Source organism: Populus euphratica, unplaced genomic scaffold (genome assembly GCF_000495115.2).
Source record: "Populus euphratica unplaced genomic scaffold, PopEup_1.0 scaffold2103.1, whole genome shotgun sequence".
NCBI lineage: Eukaryota > Viridiplantae > Streptophyta > Magnoliopsida > Malpighiales > Salicaceae > Populus > Populus euphratica.
The window spans coordinates 9,354-29,070 of record NW_011501935.1 but is presented as its reverse complement, the minus strand read 5'-3'; the positions used below and the strand labels follow the sequence as shown (position 1 = coordinate 29,070).

At 37.5% G+C, this 19,717-nt stretch overlaps 2 protein-coding genes and 1 pseudogene across 3 annotated transcripts; 1 reads left to right on the top strand and 2 right to left on the bottom strand.

Annotated features, from left to right (window-relative positions):
• Positions 1 to 292: 292 nt before the first annotated feature.
• On the bottom strand, positions 293 to 10,065 carry LOC105118631 (serine/threonine-protein kinase pakH-like). Its single transcript, XM_011016614.1, has 18 exons — positions 9,272 to 10,065; positions 8,918 to 9,006; positions 8,716 to 8,823; positions 8,445 to 8,552; positions 8,204 to 8,294; positions 6,960 to 7,012; positions 5,295 to 5,357; positions 4,821 to 4,865; positions 4,292 to 4,327; positions 4,032 to 4,087; positions 3,826 to 3,907; positions 3,076 to 3,198; positions 2,859 to 2,970; positions 1,897 to 2,041; positions 1,449 to 1,674; positions 1,044 to 1,244; positions 880 to 965; positions 293 to 648 (listed from the first exon to the last, which is right to left on the bottom strand). Exons 1-18 carry the CDS (start codon positions 10,014 to 10,016, stop codon positions 549 to 551), a joined length of 2,469 nt encoding a protein of 822 aa, XP_011014916.1. The 5' UTR covers positions 10,017 to 10,065; the 3' UTR covers positions 293 to 548.
• Positions 10,066 to 10,344: 279 nt separating this feature from the next.
• On the top strand, positions 10,345 to 14,532 carry LOC105118630 (ubiquinone biosynthesis protein COQ4 homolog, mitochondrial-like; annotated as a pseudogene).
• A 933-nt stretch (positions 14,533 to 15,465) lies between these two features.
• LOC105118629 (protein SPIRAL1-like 1) lies at positions 15,466 to 18,020 on the bottom strand. 2 transcript variants are annotated; one of them, XM_011016613.1, is made up of 3 exons: positions 17,834 to 18,020; positions 16,811 to 17,074; positions 15,466 to 15,822 (listed from the first exon to the last, which is right to left on the bottom strand). In XM_011016613.1, exons 2-3 carry the CDS (start codon positions 17,069 to 17,071, stop codon positions 15,742 to 15,744), a joined length of 342 nt encoding a protein of 113 aa, XP_011014915.1. In that variant the 5' UTR covers positions 17,072 to 17,074; positions 17,834 to 18,020; the 3' UTR covers positions 15,466 to 15,741. The 2 variants fall into 2 exon arrangements, with proteins under 2 accessions (XP_011014915.1, XP_011014914.1); XM_011016612.1 differs by having other exon boundaries at positions 16,811 to 17,079; positions 17,834 to 18,019.
• Positions 18,021 to 19,717: the final 1,697 nt, after the last annotated feature.

The following is a 19,717-nucleotide window of genomic DNA, read 5'->3' as shown; positions in this document are numbered from 1 at the left end:
TTAAATTTTTTTCTATTAAAAAAAATTAGCCAAACCTAAATATTTTTTTAAGTTAAAAAAAATTATATCATCCAACTTGTAAGGCGTTGCTTGCTAATATTCTAACAATAACTAATTAAATACTACTAATTACTTCATAAACATAGTAAATCTTCTATATTGCTGTTTGTTTTATTTTTTTTTCTTGGGAGAGGCAAAAATTCATGAAAGCCCATTCCATCATATTTTCTTGTCTTCCCCTTTCCTCCATCATCCAAAGTTCAACTTCGTTGAGGAAGAGGGCATATTAAAGTGACCAGGAAAAACCACATCAGAAGTTAATAGCTACGAATGCAGAGTGAGAAAATATACTAATTTATTTTTCTACCTATTAACCATGTAATATACAGTGGCGGAAAAAATAAATGAAAGCACAAAACTGTCCCCTCTGACACCCGAATTTTTGCCTCTTAAGACAATTACAAACAAATCACAGCATTGCTTGAAAAGAGCAAAGGGCAGATAAATGGGGAAGAAAAAGCGCTCTCATTTACAAACATGCGACTTGTCTAGAGTCGGAGGATAGTTCGAAGAGTATCACAAAGATTTTGAATGGTTTGTTTCTCTTGCGTTGCTTGCAACTCTTGGAGTGGCATCTCTTCATAGCACCTGCAATGAATGCAAGTATATGTAGGTAAACAAAATAAGCTGCGGATAAATATAGTGCCTTGCACGAAAAACAGCCCATCTATGCAAGTGAGGTTTTCCCAGAACCCCAAAAGGAAACTTGGGAAAGCAAGAAATGATTTCTACAGAGCCGTCATTAATCAAATAAATGCATTGGAACAATGCGCCAAATTTTATACCAGCATTCACAGAAGATTAATAAGCGGGCCTTACATTTTGTGGTAGGCTAAAGCCTGCGCCAGATTCAGCAGCGTAGAACTTGAAGTCAGTCTTTGGTAAACACCTGGAGGAAGTGGCATCTGCAGCATATAAAATAAACACATAAGCACAAACATGTCTTTGAGGGGGAGAGAGGGAGAAGGGTTGGGGGTAATAACCTCGTTTTGTATCCTTCGGCCCTTTTTAGATGGTCCATCACCAGAAAAAAGCTCCTGAAGTGCTTCTGCTGCTACAGTTCCACTATTATCACACTGGCTGCCTCCAAGCACATTGTCTGATAAGAGAGCAATGGGGGATATGTCTGTTGCCCGCAAAAATGGAATGGGCACAGTATTACCTGCTGCATATATGGACCAAAGCTGCATAGAAATGACTTCAACGTAAGCAGTCACAATTATCCACACAAAGAAAATAAAGAGTTTAAATACAGAAGAAAACACTTGAGCATAACTGAAAATCCAATTTCAATAACGCTAAATTCATATACTGAAAACACATGTTCAGTGTGCACCACTTGAAACAAAATCATTTAAACTCTTGGATGAGTTCAGAATGAATATAACCTTATCTTGCAATGCAAAAGCTTTTCTGCTGACTGTTTCATTCTTCAAAGTGGAACAGCCCATGCTGCCACCACCTCCAACGTGTGCTTTAGAAACGGTATTTTTCTTGAGATTCTGCTCAGAATAGCCAGAAACTTCAGGAGTAGATGTCTGTATTGTCTGCAATGCAGGAAGCGATTCTCCAACCAAACGATTGTTTGCAGCAACCCCCATTGCATTATCCAACCTAACAGAGAAGTCCTAATTAATTGGTGCACTCTAACTTGCAAGTAAAATAACATCCGCAGGCACTAGGCAATGGCTATCAGCTTGGAGGGAAACTCAAAATAACAACTAAAGGGCAAGGTAATATGTACAGGTATAATCCTATACTGGGAATAATCTTATAACCAATAAACAGGGATCATTCTCTCAAATAAACATCAGAGTTCAATGGTGAATTGAGTACCAGGGGTCAGCAGATTTGCCTCCTGTGCCACTAACTGAAAGGCCTTCTGTGTTTCCTGGGTGGTCTTGAAAGATCCCCCCCGCATCATATAAGCCTGTCTTATCTGTTTCCTCTCCACCATGAACTACAAAAGTCCCATAGTCACCTGCACGCATATGAACCATTAATGAATAGGGGATTAAAAACATATCAAATCATCTTATGTTAGTCTAAACACATTTTGAACCAGGCCAATTTCTCTCTCTCATGTGTCAATGAGTCACCAAGTTGTTGGCAAGGAGTACCTTTTTAGAAGGCAGCAGGCCTTGTCACCAAAAATCAAACCTAACATGCTTACTATGAAGCACAAACCAGAAACACCCCTAATTTGGCCAAAATTACTATATCAGTCTGAAATGGACTACAATGGCTGAAAGGGACAAGAATGGAAGGTAAGATTGAATGAGAGGAGTCCTGTATGTTTCATCGGTGAGCTATAAAGTAATGTTCCATCCCATTCAACCACAGCTGAATAAGATCAATAAAGTTGGTTGAGGTCCCAACAATAAGTGGTGTCTCCATAATAGACTTTATCCACAAACTCCATAAGGCATGGGTGGCAGTCAAGGCCTGGTGGTAGCTCCATCACATGGCAGATTAGCAACTATCTGCAATAACCTTTCTCAACTTTCCAGATAAGATAAAGTTTGGTGAAGATTACTAGCAATCAAGCTCTAAGCAGGCCTTTTGAGACATGTAAACAAAGTCCACTTTATACCATGCTACAAAAATCAGCTTCCCTAATTTCTCCAGGTGAAGTTCATATGAACATTGTTTTTGCAGCAACACACCCCCCCACCCCCCCAAAGAAAAAAAAGAAAACCCCAAAGAAAAAAAAAAACGATGAATGGTAGTGGTAAACTCTTAAGTTCAGAAGAACTTTTTCCATCCTATCACAGCATAGAATGCAAGCAAAACCATACCTCCAGCCATATCGACACCATCTGAAGAGCTATGCACTTCATTTACCATAGGAAGTCGATTTGACGGAACAGTGTCTCCATAAACCTCATTCAGTTTTGGACCTTCAGTTGGCTGTTTCAGATTGAGATAAGTTAGGAAATACTGGATGATTTCTCAGAAATAGTTAGAAAGAGATTTCTTCAGTTTCTAAAAGGTAGAAATTTGACAATAACAAACTTCTGATTCAGCTGGAGCAAGATTTTGCGCCTGCAGAGACATTGCAGTCCTAATTTGCCTGGCCTTTTCAATCTTTGGCAACATTGCAGAGGCTCCAACTTTGCATCTATCAATAAATTTGTGCTAGGTTCCAACAAAATACAGGAAAAACAGCTCAAGTCAGAATTACTAAATAACAATATGATATATAAAGAAGTTCCAGAGTAAAAGATAATACAAGAGAGAGAGAGAAGAATCCTGCACATGTTTCAATCCCTGGATAAAATAAAATGCCATCACTACAAACCAACTCAAGTCAACGAAGTCACAGTCCAATATTTAGGTACGCTACCTTTATTTTGGTCTCTAAACTATTATGGCCTAAACTAGTTGTTGTAATGCATTATTTGTGTCACCAAGCTCTAAGTTCATCTTCTTCAAGTCATAAATGAACAACCTTATTATTCTGGCAAGCCAACCATGAATGTTTGTCAAAGACAAAAATCTTCAAGCCAATTATTTGAAGCTTTGCCAATGTTTAATTTACACAAAAATCTGTTTACAAGGTTGAACAGGATATAGGCACAAGGCAAACCTAGAACAGTCACGAAGCATTGAAAGGATCAATGAAAAAGAAATGACAACATCAGAAGTATGACCAAACCCGAAACAAAGAGCTGTCCAAGCCTAAAATGCATGCAGCAGAGTTCTAAACAATCAGTACACCTTCCAATATGCATATTTTCCCTGTTGACATACAAGTCTCCATACCTTCAGCATCTCAGATGCCATTGGACGTGAGCGTGGTTCCTTTGTAAGGCACTTCGCCACAAAATCATGGAAAACAAGAGACCTGGCAGATAAAACAACAAATGGTTAAACATCACAACATATGCTGCTGTGTCAAAAAAAATGTAAAGGCAACCACTAGCGAATTGTTGCAAAAGATTGTGGGTAAAAAGAACTGAAAGGCGAACCATTTTTCTTTATCCTCAAGCATCGGGGCTGGCTCAATGGATATCATGAACAAAACCTATCACGGATGATAAACATGCCAAACTTAAAAATTTTAATAGTGAACAAAGGTTGATCAAATAAGCTCAAAAAATCCCTGAGCATCATATTTATAGGATGAGAATTTATGTGTAGTCAATGATGTGCATGTATTACCCACAAGCTTCCCAACAAAAACTATACAGTAACAGGAACAAGTTCAAATGCTTGAGCAATCACTAACCCTCATAGGATGCACTGTGGATCTTGGGGGAAGTCCCTGAAGAAAAAAACAAAAAATTAAGAAGTCGTCAAAATTTTCTTTTTAGATAAGAAAAGGATGACAAAAGCGATTACAAAAAGACTGAAATAATCTATGAGCAACACATCATTCATTATTCAGCACAAGAAAACTTTCACTCTTTTATTTTTCACTCTTTTATTTTTCTGTTTCTGTTCTTTTCTCCACCAGCACTAGAGTTAATACCATATTCTTTATTTGTCACTATTTGGTCTATGGACGGGGAAAAAAAACACAACAAATAAATCAGAGAATACTAGCTTTCTTTTTTTAACTAGCTATATCTTATCCCAAGCCTGTATGTGGATGACAACTTGAACTATTAGGACCAGGGACAAATTTAGCAGCAAATACCAAGAAGCAGCTAACTGGGAAAAGAACAATCACAAGTAGCTGCTATAAGAAACTAAGCAACTTGGAAAACTATCAAGATTTTTGGGGGAATCCTTGATATAATTATAAATGCATATACCTCTGCCATTTCAATAGCAGAAACACCAAGAGCCCATACATCCACCTGAAAGAAAAACATGGTAACAGTAAGAAGTTAGTCGTACAGAGATTTGTGGAACAGCAAATGTGCACCATACTTCCAAAACATTGATGCCCCCAAGAACTGGACAATTATTCACACACTAGACATTTGAGACTGAAATTTTTTTTGAAGGAAAAGAATAGGAACAATGGAGGTTTCTGTTAAAAAAAATTCAATTTATGTCAGCGGGTTACCAGACCTACTTGAGAGATACTTTTTGGTGGTTCAGTCAGTATAGTATAGAATAGAATGCAAGAAAGCTCTTGGAACCCACAACCAAGGCAAAATGAGGTCATGTGAACACCCATATCCATGCACATAATATGCTTTCAAGTCCTATTACCCAATGAAAAGGGAAGAGAGTTGGACAGTAGAAAGAAAAAGGAAACTAACAAAGAATGGAAATGATACCTTCCCATCGTATCGACTTTCTTGGATAACTTCTGGAGCCATCCAATGTGGAGTGCCAATAAACTGCACATAAAATAAAACTCACTAGTCCATTAACTATGTATAAAATCACGAGCTAAAACATTTGACTTAATAAAAACACCCTTTAAATTTTTTAACTCAATGAGCAAACTGGACAATCTTCTTTAAGAAAAAATGAACCAAGAATAAGAAGTCGAGTTTTTTAAAAAAATTTAAAAAAAGCAATTTCAACCAAATCTACCAGAATTAATATACCATCTACACTCACCTCACATTTAAACAAACATACCAGCTTTTAATTTGTTCAAATACTTAGAAAATTATTATTTTCTAGTTTTCTCTTGTCTATACTTGCCTTTTCCTATATATATTATAGCTCATAGTGCCAATAAACTACACATAAAATAAAACTCAGTAGTCCATTAACTATATATAAAATCACGAGCTAAAACATTTGACTTCATAGAAATACCCTTTAAATTTTTTAACTCAATGAGCAAACTAGACAATCTTCTTTAAGAAAAAATGGAACCAAGAATAAGAAGTCAAGTTTTGTTTTCTTTTTTAAATTTAAAAAAGCAATTTCAACCAAATTTACCAGAATTTATTTACCATCTACACTCACCTCACATTTAAACAAACATACCAGCTTTTAATTTGTTCAAATACTTATAAAATTATTATTTTCCAGTTTTCTCTTGTCTATACTTGCCTTTTCCTATATATATTATAGCTCATGTTGAGTACAATATGCAAAATTTTGAACAACTGCTTTTATAGAAGGAAAATTTTTTGTTTGGTTGGGCTTTTTCTGCTACCATAGGTCTTGATCACCCATTAGGCTTTGCCTTTAAAATCCTCCAACCTCTCCCTCCCTCCCTTTTTTCTTCAAATCCACTCTTTGATGTGACTCCTATTTCCAATTGAAGGTGGATGGCAAACAACCGTCCAAGAATCAAATGTTTATTGCTTTCCAAAAGTTTCACAAGAACAAAATACATGTAGCTTAATGAGCTCCTTTTGCATTTGGATTTGTTATTAGAGAAGGTCTTGGGATGTTTCTAATTGAACATTTATTTACTATATGGAGAACCAAAAACTAGTGTTACTCAAAATAGCTGGATTCTTGAAACAAAGAAAAGAGTTCATTAAATAAATTTCAAGTGCAGGAAGAAAGGAACAGATACAGGTGAGGGAGAGTGCATAAAGTATGTTTTTCTCTATTTTTTTTTTATCTTTAGTACATAATTTAGAAAGAAAAATTAAATGCCGACGTATCATGTGGTTTGAAGTCTATACAGTATAGAATTCCTTGTTTAAAAGTTGTCATAAACCCTATTTTGGTAGAAAGATTAAAAGTAACTTATCATGAGAAATAGGTTTGAGGTTACCATAATGTAGGAAAGACACCTCGATGAAGGTACATAGATAAACTTGGAAGTGTACATTTTCAAATACATCACAGGCTGACATGCAGAAAGTTCAACATAAAGTTGTCTTTCCAGACATCAGGCTTTTTCTGAGGCATGCAATTCTATACTAGGAATGCTATCATCTAGAAAAAGCTGGAGCACGCTACAAGCAATTCTAATTCACAAAATATGAATTCATAAAAACTGCACATTAGTTCAACAATTACTGTACCGTATTACGCTTTGACATGGTCCTTGTAAGCTGCGCGGCAACCCCAAAATCACCTGCTCAGACATTGCAATAACCACAAAATTCTGGATCAGTTTGACATTAACTTTGCACTCTAGAAGTTAGAATATAGAACGTAAAGGGCTTTAAACTTTAGCAGAAGAAAAGGCAGTAATATTTCAGTAGGCTTTCACAAGAAAAGGCATGGTGCATGGAATGAATTCTGAGATAACCTGTCAAGTATGACATTAAATACAGGCACAAATTCTAATCCTGAAAATATGACATTTTGATCCAAATCATGGTCTGCCTCTTCAACAATGTTAGCAGCCAGAAACAATTCATGTTTATAAATTTTTTTGTGTCTTGAATGTCTCAATACGATGGAAATTCTTCCATACAGTTTTAAACATTTACAAGGGAAGCAAACTCAATCTCAATCATCAAAAGTTAATACCAAATTTATGAATTTGATTTCCTTCAGAAGACCAACCTCTAATCCATTTGTCAAACAGGACTTAAAGGTAGCCTAGCCCATGTAGCTTCTTCGCTAACGGGACTTATAAAACACAGATGCAGGCAACAAAACAAGCAAAATTCTTGTTTGTAGTGTGATTTTGGAAGACAATGGTATTTCTGTAATTTCCAGACTTGCACAAATTATCATGGTCTGGCTTTTATTTTATATAGTGTCTTATTGGCCCTTAATTAAGATGTGGTACTCAGATTTTCTATCTTCTAGATGTGACTCCTAAAACACCTACGAGAGTGAAGTTGGTAGCCCTTCAACTTTCATCACTAATTTAAATTGCAAGCCCTAAATCCCTTTCTTCTAGTCTAAACCCATAGAATTCTCAAATCCCAAGCCCTAATCCTCCACGAATCCCCAGTAGTACATAAACTTTGAATCTGTTCTGTCATAAACTCAGCATTAACAAGTGCAATCATTTCCACTTCATTATTTTATATTAATCAAGACATCATGGAAATACAAGCATTCAAGTCAGGGAGTGAAAAGAAAAACTGTTAAGAAGAATGAAAGTTAGGAGCAAGTCCACGTCATGGTATTCAGACAGTCCTTTGCAACATGAAAGCTATCAATGTCATTTAAAAAAACAATAGGACTACCAAAAAGCATTTTAGGGAAAAAAAAAAAAAAACCTACAATAAGTGATTCCTTTCTGTTTCTTATAAGCACAATTGGAGTTCCATTATTTACCACATAATTTTTGAAAGAAAATACTCACCCAATTTGACTTCACCTTGTTCAGTTAACAAAATATTACCACCCTTAATGTCTCTATGGACCTTGAAAATTGAATGCAGATAAGCAAGGCCCTGCATGATATATAGAAGAATAGAAAGGGGTACAAATCAAACCACCATAGTATGTAAAAGTAGAGCAAAATGAAAAAAGAAATAAAAATGGAATAGACAAGTATCAACATTTTCTTCTCACAAGTCCCAACCAATTAAAATCAAGGATACCTTCAAAGCTTCTCTACATATGTATGCTATTTGATACTCTTCCAAAGGTTCCTCAGTCACATTCATCAAGTCAGAAACACTTCCACCCCCACAGTACTCCATAACAATCTGCAAATAATAATAATAATAGTAACAACAACAACAACTAGTCTTGCAAAAAACACCCCAGTAAAAAGAATCGAGCACCAAAAAATAAACTTGTGACAGGGTGAAACCCATAGAATCAAACTGATTGCTAATCCTCAAATAAGTAACCAAAAAGAGTTCATACCCAAAGATATTCTTCACCTTGATAGCTCCCAAGATATCGAACAACATTTGGATGACTGCATTGTTGCAACATCTCAATTTCACCGCGAATTTCTTCATATCCCTCCTCCTGCATACAAGCAGCATTTGGACCCGCATCCACTATACATTCGACCAACAAATTAAAGAACTTAATTATAAGCAGAACAAGGAAGCACACTCACTCCTTCGGTCAATGATATGACTTTGATAGCAACAAGCTCTGAACTTCGTAAATCCCTAGCCTTGTAAACAGCCCCGTAAGACCCCTTCCCTGACACCCAAGAAACAAACTCAGCACACAACACTTTAACATACTCACTTTAAAGTAAGTAACAAATACCAGAGACAAAGCTTAATCAAGATAATTACCTTATCGAAAACACACCATTAACTTGTCGACTAAACATTTAAACCTCACCAGTTACCACAATGACTAAAATGCTCACTTACCATCCCTTGTTCTACATACACATCTATATTCAAACTCAAACTGCATAATTAACACAAAAAATTACGCGTTCAAAAAGTGCACGCACCGAGTTCATTAAGCAATTCATACTTAGTAGTAGGATCCTCTCTAGTAACACTCTCTGGAATCGAACTCGAAGACATTTTGCTTTGCTTCTGCTGGTGTTGTTTACACTCCTCTCCTAGCAACCCACTCCCTTTCCGCTCCTTTCCAAACCCTAGCTCCCCGGACGCCTGCATACTTGCCACCGCCTTCCCCATCGTTGACCCACCATCACCACTCCCGCTCCTCCTCACCACCGTCGATTTCACCAAAAATGTCCCAAACTCCTCTCTCCCGTCATCATCCCCGTCACTGTTATCTCCAATATCATTGATTCGGCTTTCAAATTCCGTGAAAGGAGCGCTATGAGGCTTCCTTGGAGGGGCAACCGCGGATGATGACGACCATGACTGTTTCTGGTGGCGTCCGCGGCCGGTCTTGACGATCATAGTGCCGAAATCAGCGTCGTCTTCGTCGTCGTCGTCGTCGCCACCGCCAAAGTCTTTTGGAAGGCGTTTGAGGAGAGGAGGAAGAGATTCTTCGTCTTCTTCTTCTTCTACGTCTAAGTCGTCGTTTTTGCTGTTGTTTTCTCCCACTCCTTTATAGAGCATTGTAGCGTAGATGTTGTTGTCGTCGGTTTTGGATTTGGATTCGGGTTCAGAGTCGGAGTCTGAGTTGTGAATTACGACAGTAGAGTAGAGTTCCGATTTATTAGGGGTTTTGCTGGTGCGCGTCCGGCGAGATGGGGATGGATGATCCATTCTCCACATCGAGTGTGAAACGGAGTGAGAGAGAGAGAGAGAGGAATGACCGTTGAAGAGGAAAGCGAAAAAAACGGTGCGTCTTGATGGGCTTGTTGGTGACTTATTGGGCTATCTCAGCTTAATTGAGAGGTCCATATGCTTATAAATTCAGCCCATCCCACAAGTCCGAAGCCCATCGTGCTTTAATGTCATGGACAAGGCAATGCAATGGAGGTTGATTTTAGGAATCCAGGTATTGTCTGATCTAGAGCCCATAGGATTTGTTCGATAGTTCCTAATTTTATGATAAATAAATATTCAAAAGCTTTAAAACTGAATTTTTTCGATACATATAAATACTTCACGGTGTTCCAGTCTTTTGAATCTCAAACTTCTTGTTGAAAAAGGCCCCTCTTTCTTTCAGCAGCACTCGGGGTGTTGAATCAATATTTTCTCTTGTAATCCCATTCACCCTCACATTCAACTACAGAAAATTCAAAGTGTAAACCAATTGAACTTGCAATAAAAAGGCTCCTCCGACAACGGCACTCGTGAAGTTGAAATCGTGGGCTTTGATGATGAAGTCAAGAGGGAGGCAAAAACAGTGGTTTGTAGCTCTGGAATGGTGAAGTTGAGAGAGAAAGCAACGTTGAGAGAGAGAGGATAGAAGAGAAGGAATTGAAGAGAATGGCTGGTTACAAGAGTTGATGTGGCATATATTGTAATAATATAAAATATCACTGGTTATAGCTTATCATCGGAAAATTTCTCGTCTATTTTGCACTTCAAAGAAATCCAAGCAGGCCAACCCCCTCTCCCATTCTCCCTCATATTTGGTCACGCCTTCCCTAGCCCTTCTTTTTATTTTTATTATTATTATTATTATTATTTTGTCGTTTCTTCTTCCGCTCTCCTTTCATGTATGTAACTCTAAAATAAATCTAGATTCAATTCAACTGTGACTAGAAACTTGGAGAAAATTCCCCTTTTGTCATTAATTATAGGTACGCTGTGTTGTTGAGCAAGGAATGATAGGAGGAGGAGGAATCCAGCTGAACGGATGGCAACAGGCGGCCGTTGCTGTTGGTTCCGCGGTGGGTGCGTTGTTAGATCCACGAAGAGCGGATTTGATAGCGGCGCTTGGAGAAACAACCGGAAAACATGCTTTTGAAAGAGTTGTCGAAAGAATGAAGAAGAGCCCGGAGAGAAGAGTGGGTCTCTCTCTCTCTCTCTATCTCCCTTTGATTTCATTCATCATCCATTTCCTGGGTGGTGGTACTAACAGTAGTAGTAGTTTGGTATGACTGAATTATTTATCATCCTGAATGCATTACATAATATGCAACAGTCCTTATCCAGTCTTGTTACGTTGTGAATTATGAATCTTGGGTATTTTTTATGATGCCTGTCATAACCTGAAATTTTTATTTTAATTATTTTATTTACTAAAAAATAATGAAAAATAAGTAAAAATAAAATAAATAAAAAATGAATTAAAATTTAGGTTAAGGATAACATGATTAAAAGTTTAAAATTTTAATTAAATTTTTAACTAGTTTAATTAATTAAATCAAGAGTTTAATTAGAGAATTGATAAAGTTTCGAGACTTAATTAAACTTGAAATTAATTTAATTAAGGTTTAATTGAAGAATTAATGAGTTTGAAATTTAATTAAATTTTAGATTAGTTTAATTAATAAAATTAGAGATTTAATTGAAGAATTAATATGTTGCGATTTAATTAAATTTTAATTTAATTGAAATTAATTCAAAGAGTAAAATTAAAATTTATTGATTAAAGGATCCTGATACATTTCAAAACATCAGGGACCAATCCATATTCTGTCATTTTTCATGCCAAATGACGCCGTTATAATCCCATCCCTTTCGTTTCGCACGGAGAAACCGATTCAACAGGAAATCTGCAGCAAATCGTGGACCATGATCCCGTGCGTAGGGGTAATGGTTGTTGAAGCTCTTTGGCTTTTTAAAAGGCAGAGAAGGAGCAACGAAAGAAGAGGAAAAAAATGGGAGGGAACCGGCAGAGAAAGGCCATGCACGCGGAAAGAAAAATGTAGAAAGACAGTTAAAAACCGATGCAGGAGAGGGACTGAGAGCAAATTCACAGATAAGAAAAAGGGCAGAACCGGGGGGTGAAAAACTACAACAGAGGAGAGGAAGCCGTGTTGGTGGAACGGCCCTTCCACACCGTCGTCTTCGTTTGCAAGCAGCGGAGATCAAGAGAACAGAGAAGAAAAATAGAGAGATTAGGCTAACGAGAAACAGAAGCAGGGAACATTGGCCAATCATCGTCTTCGCCGCAGCACCTGAACCGGCTGAACAGAAAGGCAGGACCGAGGGATGGAAAATAAACACAAGAGACAGAGAGGAACGAGCAGCTGACAGGTGAATTCACGAAGAACAGGGGAACGAACGAAAACAAAAAACCAGAGGAAGAACAAGAGGATACACAGGAGCATACAAAGGAACCGAAGCAGAGCTTTGGCCGGTGATCCATCACGCCTCCGTCTCCTAAATCAGATAGCAAGCCAGGCGAGCAAACACAGAGAAGAGCCAGAGAACAAGAAAGAAAAGACTAGAGGCAGGGAAAGCAAGAAAGAGGCTGGTTGATCAGCAACTGCGCGCCTTCGCCTCCAGCAGACCAGGCAAGCGGCTTCGTCTTCTCACATTATAGCAGTTAAGTGGCATTTACACTGTGCAAGTGAATTTTAATTCACTTGCACAGTGTAGCAGCACGCGTGCATCAGCGCACGCGTGTTGCTTAGCCCAGCCAGGCCACCGGCTTGGGCCAGTGGCCAGGCCAGGCCAGGCTGGCTGGGCCTAGTCCAGCCCATATGAGTTGAGCTGGGCCCAGCCCAAAATATATATGCTGGGCTGGGTCTAGCCCACCCAACCCAAAAAATTTTAACAATTAAAAAATAAAAAATATGTGTATACATGAATAAAATAATATAAATTTATTTTATTGGTTTATTCACTGATGTCAGAGTCAGAAATAAAATACTAATTTAAATTTATTTTATTTCATTTAGCTAAAATATAATAAAAAATATGTGTGCATGCGTAAAAATAAATTTATTTTATTTGTTTATGCACTGATACTAGAGTTAGAAATAAAAATATTGATCTGAATTTATTTTATAGCTAATTAATATTTACCAATATCAAAGTTAGAAATATCTATAGTAGAATATTCAGGCGCCAGAATCAAGAATATTACACGCAAACTATTATAGTATAAACAAACAAAATATTAGCAATTTATAATAAAAATTAGTAATGCAGTCTGTTTCAAATAAGATATTTAAGAAGTAATAATATCTTTTTTTTTTGTATAATCAGTTTTTTATTATAGAATTTTTATTAAGATTTTTAATAATTATAATACTAGGAAATGACTATTTAAATAACAGTGAAATAATAAAATACTAGAAATTCAATCTTTTTCAAACTAATTTTTAATATCGTGATGGGATATGGCAACGCCAGATAATATCAACAAACTGAAATTTTGACAGGAGCTGCGGGCTCCAAATTTATCATGCAATATCAAAGCGAATTCGTTTTGAAAGCAAGCTTAAAGCGAAGCATGTCACGAGTGAAAAATAATTCTAGCTTTGGAATTCATTTTTTTAATATATCTCTAGGCTACAATTGTGATTACTTCCATATGGACTCTTCACACACAGACACCTGATGGTTGAAATTCGTGTCATTCATTATAAAGAAACCAACTCTTCCTTTATATCGTGTTGATAGGCACTTCTCATGGAGAGACCTCGTGTCATATCTGCTCAAGTGGGGCATGCTTGGGATTTGCCAGCCAATACATTTGGTGCTGCCTATGCAAGCGTCATGGGATCTAGGAACTTTCCCCCATATGACCGTCCACCAGTGCGATTCATGGAAACGGAAGAAGTGGCGTATGTTGCCATGCGGGCTCGCGAGGTCATGATTTTTGGCACACCCTTTTTGGGCTGCCCACCAACTTGATTGGTGAATTCGAGCAAATGTACCTGCCAATGTGCCTGATGTCTGTTGTTGGAGGCACAGCTAGATTTACTGAGAAGCAGAGGAAATCTTTCTTCCAGCACTACTTCCCGTGGGCCGTTCGGGCTGGCTTGCAGAGCACAGATCTCATGTGTGTGTATTATGAGAAGCACTTTCACGAGGATTTGGAAGATGTCCGCAGAAAATGGGGGGTAACTCCTGCTCCTGCTGCCCCTAATCAAAATATGCCTTTGAGAAGATGTACAAAAGGAGTTTTTTCGGATGGTAAAAACGAGTTTCGCTTGCAAACTTCCAACGGCGAAAAGCTTGTGAACATCATTTTGTTCCCCTAACTTGCATTTTCTTCTTCGTTCAAAAAGCTCGAAGAGCACTCCTTTAAACATCGTAGAACAGGGTTTATGATTATATCAAGATCTAGCATTCTTAGGCAAGTGAAAGCCATAGAAAAGCACCTTTTCTTGATCAAACACAATTGCAACATAATATGAGAACAGGGGTGTTATCAACTGAATTCATGCTTGGATTTTTATGGATTTCAAGCCATGGAAAAAAAATCGGGTTCAAACATGGATCGGTTATCTCATGTTAGTTATTGCGTTGGAGGTCATGTTTGTATTTTAAAATTCTGATGAGCCCAGCATGCAAATTATTTATTTTTTCCGATTTCTCCCACCAACTGAAAGGTGTTTAACTACCACTATGATAGATTTAGCTATTGAATATTATATGAAAATCGTGTTTTTCCTTAAGAATCGTCAAAAAATAATAAAAGAGATCTGCGAACCTGGGATGCCGAGTGTTTTAAAATTTACGAGGATAAATTTTGATGATGATGCCGAGTATTTTAAAATTTTGATGACTTTATTTATGAGGGAGTGGGTAATCTTACCTTGTTTCAATGGCAATAAGCTCTGCGAACCTGGGAGGGGAGCGAGATTTTCTAATTTTTGCCTTGTAATCTCGAACAGTCGTTACAAAAAACAAACAAAAATCAAACAGTGAGCATTTTGACACCTTTGGCTTTTCTCCTCCTTGTCCACGAGCAGCGGTAGTCTTCCATTGCATAAAATGGGCTAAATAATGCCATCTGCTCTCAACTCAATGCTCTGCTTCTCATCTATAATCGATATGGGCATTAGTAATAGGCACAAGAAAAGCACAATTACTTGAGAGTCATTCCACTAGTTCACTGCAAAATCCATACCTCCTCCCAGCACCAAGGATCAGTTTTGTTAGGTGGAATGGTAGGAAAGACAGATGATGGGGAATGGATGAGAAGCGATGGACGGAATAATTTTCTTGTTTGGCATGATTCACGCAGGGTCAACTTTTCAAGGAAATTCCAGACAAACAGACCCAAAGACAGCAAACACGTTGACACTGCCCTATTAACAAGGAATAAAAAGGGACAAGGAAAGACACGAGGAAAGAATAATTGAAGGGGAAAAAAAAGCATTGGCAATGCTATTAGAAACGACATATTGTTCGGATGCTTTATGTATCAGAAAATATCCACCCGATTTTTAACAGATGCCCAGGCATCTAAATCCCACGATCGTGATTGAAATGTTGAAACAACAAAGAGAACACAGAAGATATTACTCCACATGATCCAACAAATTGTCATGGATCATATTGAAGATGAAAGCATGGTTTCATTCAAACTAAGGTTCACAAAGATCAACAAACAGAACTCCGTATGAAGACATGATTGCATGTGTCAATTGCTACCACCACCAAAGAGGTATCCCAAAGAAGATCCACCACCAGGAGCAGCATGGACCTTGGTTGAAGGTCGATCCTGAACCAAGAGACAAAGTTAGGTTGATAAAAACAACTTCAACAAACAACCATTTGTCACTCATGAAACACAATTAAGCAGGTTATGTTAAAACAATTAAACAAGTAGCTTGTTGGCTGTTTAAAGCAACTTCCAGAAACAGTTTATAGAGCACTGTGAATGATTTAGAAATAACATTCATGTAGTTCCAAGTCCGCCTTCTTTCAACTTTCATAATGTATATATTGAACCTAGTTCAAATGAAACCATGAGAATACTATGCTGATGACATCGCTTGGAAACATGTAAATTGAGAATACAGAATGCCAAGAGCATAAATGAAAGTAGTTCCAGCCCAGCTCCTTGGCTCTAAGAATTTTCCCCCACACCTCAAAACAAATGGCTAACTGGCACTATAAGATCCATCTAGCTGCTTCTTGGGCCCACATTTCACAGCGACAGCTTGCATGAGAGAGTTCCCAAGCCTAGTCCATCATAAACCATGAACAGTATCTAGTTACCCATTATACCATAACCCATGTACATTCAAGGAGATGTTGAGACACACAGCTGCTTTCATAAGCCTAGGGCTAAGATTAGGAGCCATATCTCCAATCACTGGAGAGGTACTCCTGCTCCCAGAGGCATATGAAGAGCGCTAGAAACAAAATTTTCACCCTATTGGAATGAGACCTGGAACCCTAAAACAACCATTGGCACTTCATACTTCTAGGCAGCAAAAATGCAGTTTGATAGTTACAAAGATAATGGCATTCTTCCACATGTATTTATGCACATCCCTCTGCCACGGAGTTCGTAATCACTCGCTGGATAATGCATATCCATTTCCAAAAGACAAGTGAATCTTGTAAAGAACTAAACAGGCATGCTAATTTGTCACAGAGAAGAATTGTGGCATGTCGTGAATCTGAGCAAATTGTATCCGCCTAAAATCAGCATGGACAATTAATAAAAACTGCTCCAAGAGCAGAGGTTTCCGGAATCATACCGTGATGAAGTTGCCAGCATTCTGACCATCTGCCCTCATATAGTTGTTTGTGGAAGTACTGTTGATACCAGCAGGAAACTCCCTGTTAATTTCAGCTGGCTGAGGGGCTGCGGCAGGTTTAGGAGGAGGTGGATTGCTTGCAGGCTGGACCTCGCTTGGAGCAGCTTGGGCATTGTTTGTGCTAGCTTTTGGAGCCTCTCCACTCCCAAACAGATAGCCCAACGAGCTCTGCCCTCCACCAGCGCTAACTCCACGACCCATATTCTGGACTTTACTTGGCACAAAAATTAAAACATGTCACCCAAGAAAGAATGAGGATGACAAAGAAATAAATTTATGGAAATGAAATGGCATGAGTCACAATAAGGATGAAAAGAACCATGATTAATTACCTGCGTTTAACACTCAGAAATCACACAAACTACTCTAATCACGTCTTGGCAACTTAAAAGATCTACATAACCGTCAACCAATTTCTGAATAGCCATTTGAAATCAACAAGCTCGCCATAACTCTATTTAACAAACATCATGTTTAAAAAAAAATAGTTTATTTATGCTTTCTATTTGCATCCTTGGGCAACACAATAGGGATAGCACCCCCTTTCAATCCATTCCTAGATAGCTCGCCAGCACCCACATCGTAACAAACATGATCACAAATACATGCATACATACAAGAGACACAATTCATAAACACATTATGAAACTCAAAAAAAATGCGTGGTGATTTATATCACAACTACAATCATATCAACCTAGATACCACAACACCTAACTTTAATTTTATATATATGTATAAACAGTGATACAGAAGCCAGCAAAAACAAGCGAAATGCCTGAATCAAAAGGAGAAAAGAACAGCAGATCTTAACAAAACAAGTCAATCATCATCGAATCGCAAAAAATAGTGAAGAAAAACGTCACGTCGCATCACAGAGCGAGTGGTTAGAAGGAAGAAATTGGCAGCATCGTTTTTTAATGTGAATCTGAGATCTAAAGACTCGGGGTTTCGTAGAGCTACCTTTTGAGGGATCTGGATCTGATCTGCGAAGAGAGAGAGATGTAGGAGCCGCGGCTCAATTCAAATAGTAATAGTAACTGCTGAGGAAGTGAGGTAAAGAAAGCGATAGGTGACCGTTGTCTATTTATAGACTTTGGATAAATTTTTATTTCTGGGAAAAAATAGTAACAGAGCTTTCAATTTTTGAACGACTATAACATGGCAAGAATTTGATGGCCCGCTTTTTTAATTTTATTTTTCTTTTTTAATTTCCCCGATGTGGGAATACTCTTTAATTTTAAAAAAATTTGATGCTAAAAGCTTGATTGATTAACTCAGGAGTTTCAGTCATTTATAAAAAGACTTTAAGAAAACATTTTGTAGATATTTATTATTTGTCAAAGGATTTATTAAATTATATACGAGAATGCTGCGTGCAGGCACTTAGCTCGAGATGTAAGGAAATGGTTTTTCTTTTTTAATATTATTATATTATAAACAGACATTTCTTTGATGATGGAAAAAAAAGACATGAAAAAAAAAATGAAGGTTTGTGCTATTCTCAGTCTTTCAATTTTTATTCACTTTATTAATTTTGTGTTTCATGATAATATATATAAAATCTTCCGAATCAAACACAAAACAAAACCTAGTAAATGTTAAATTCTGAATTCATACAAACTTTGACCTTATTGATATTTTTCTCAGGGTTTGACATATGCATCATGCTCATGTTCTTGAACCATTTTTGGTTGGTTAACTTCACCACATTTACATAAATGAACCAGCCAACACACCGTTCGAGAACACGGGTCCTAGTTCTGGCTTGCACTAACTGCTAGCTTTATATTCTCAACAGCTTCTTCCACCATTGTTGCACATTACGATGGAATGCTGCGTTTTTATTTTCATGTCCAAAAGAGGTTCACGGTAAGACAGCAAGATGGAGCAGTCAAGGACAAACGAATAAAGAAGAAAGGCCCAAAAAGCATATCGCTTTGGAGGAAAATCTATAGACCTCAGAGGATGTAAAGGAGCGAATTATGCTGCCACCATTTTCAATGGACCAGGATTACATGGTTTGATTAGTTTAATGTCATCCTTTATGCTTTGCCTTTTCCGAATCACGTATAAGATGGAAATGGTGGGCAAACCTGTTGAGAAAATATACCAGGGGCACTCTGCTACTGGACAGCATTATTGCAGCAATAGAAACAGCTTTAGCAATTTTAGATGGAAACAACTCCATCACACATGAGATACAGGCACCGCCGGAATCACCTGAATTTTTCGAGAGAAGAACTTAACTATAGAAGTACCTCAAATGTATTATCAATCATCTTTATTGAAAAGGGAGAGCACAAACCCTGTCCCCTTCACCAAGCATGTCTGAAATATCAGACAGTGGCTTTACATATTTAGCTAAATTTCTAACGCTGTTTGTATCAGAATAATGGATGCTAGAACCTGTTAAGTCTACTTCAGAAACTTTAAAGCCAGCTTCCTGCAGAAGGGAAATAGTTTTGTACCAACACCAAGCACCGAAACCACCTCCATGGACAAGGACAACATGGTAGGTTTCAAGATCCTAACAAGTAAGAGATGAACAGTCAGTATAATTAGTAGAAAGTGATACTGAAATTTTAAAGTCCAAGTCTACAGTAATCTTATGGCTAAAAAGTGTAAAGTGCGGTAAGGTACTCATTCCAACCAACTGCTTTCATAATAGTAACAGTGATTCTACATCATATAGAACATGATTCATTAGCGCGGTATGAATTGACCAGTTAGATTTTATTGTTAGAACGATGTTTTGAATTCAAAGGCAAAAAATGGTAAAAAATGAACAGATGCTTAATATAGGTGTTAAGGCACTATCTTGATTAATTTTATAAATTCTAAATA

Coding starts and splice junctions, on each gene's coding strand:
- LOC105118629 (XM_011016613.1), bottom strand. CDS start 17,071: ATGGGTCGTGGAGTTAGCGCTGGTGGAGGGCAGAGCTCGTTGGGCTAT. Junction 15,823..16,810: donor ATGCTGGCAACTTCATCACG/GTATGATTCCGG, acceptor CTCTTGGTTCAG/GATCGACCTTCAACCAAGGT.
- LOC105118631 (XM_011016614.1), bottom strand. CDS start 10,016: ATGTGGAGAATGGATCATCCATCCCCATCTCGCCGGACGCGCACCAGC. Junction 7,013..8,203: donor ACAAGGTGAAGTCAAATTGG/GTGAGTATTTTC, acceptor ATGTCTGAGCAG/GTGATTTTGGGGTTGCCGCG. Junction 1,245..1,448: donor CTTTTGCATTGCAAGATAAG/GTTATATTCATT, acceptor ATTTCTATGCAG/CTTTGGTCCATATATGCAGC.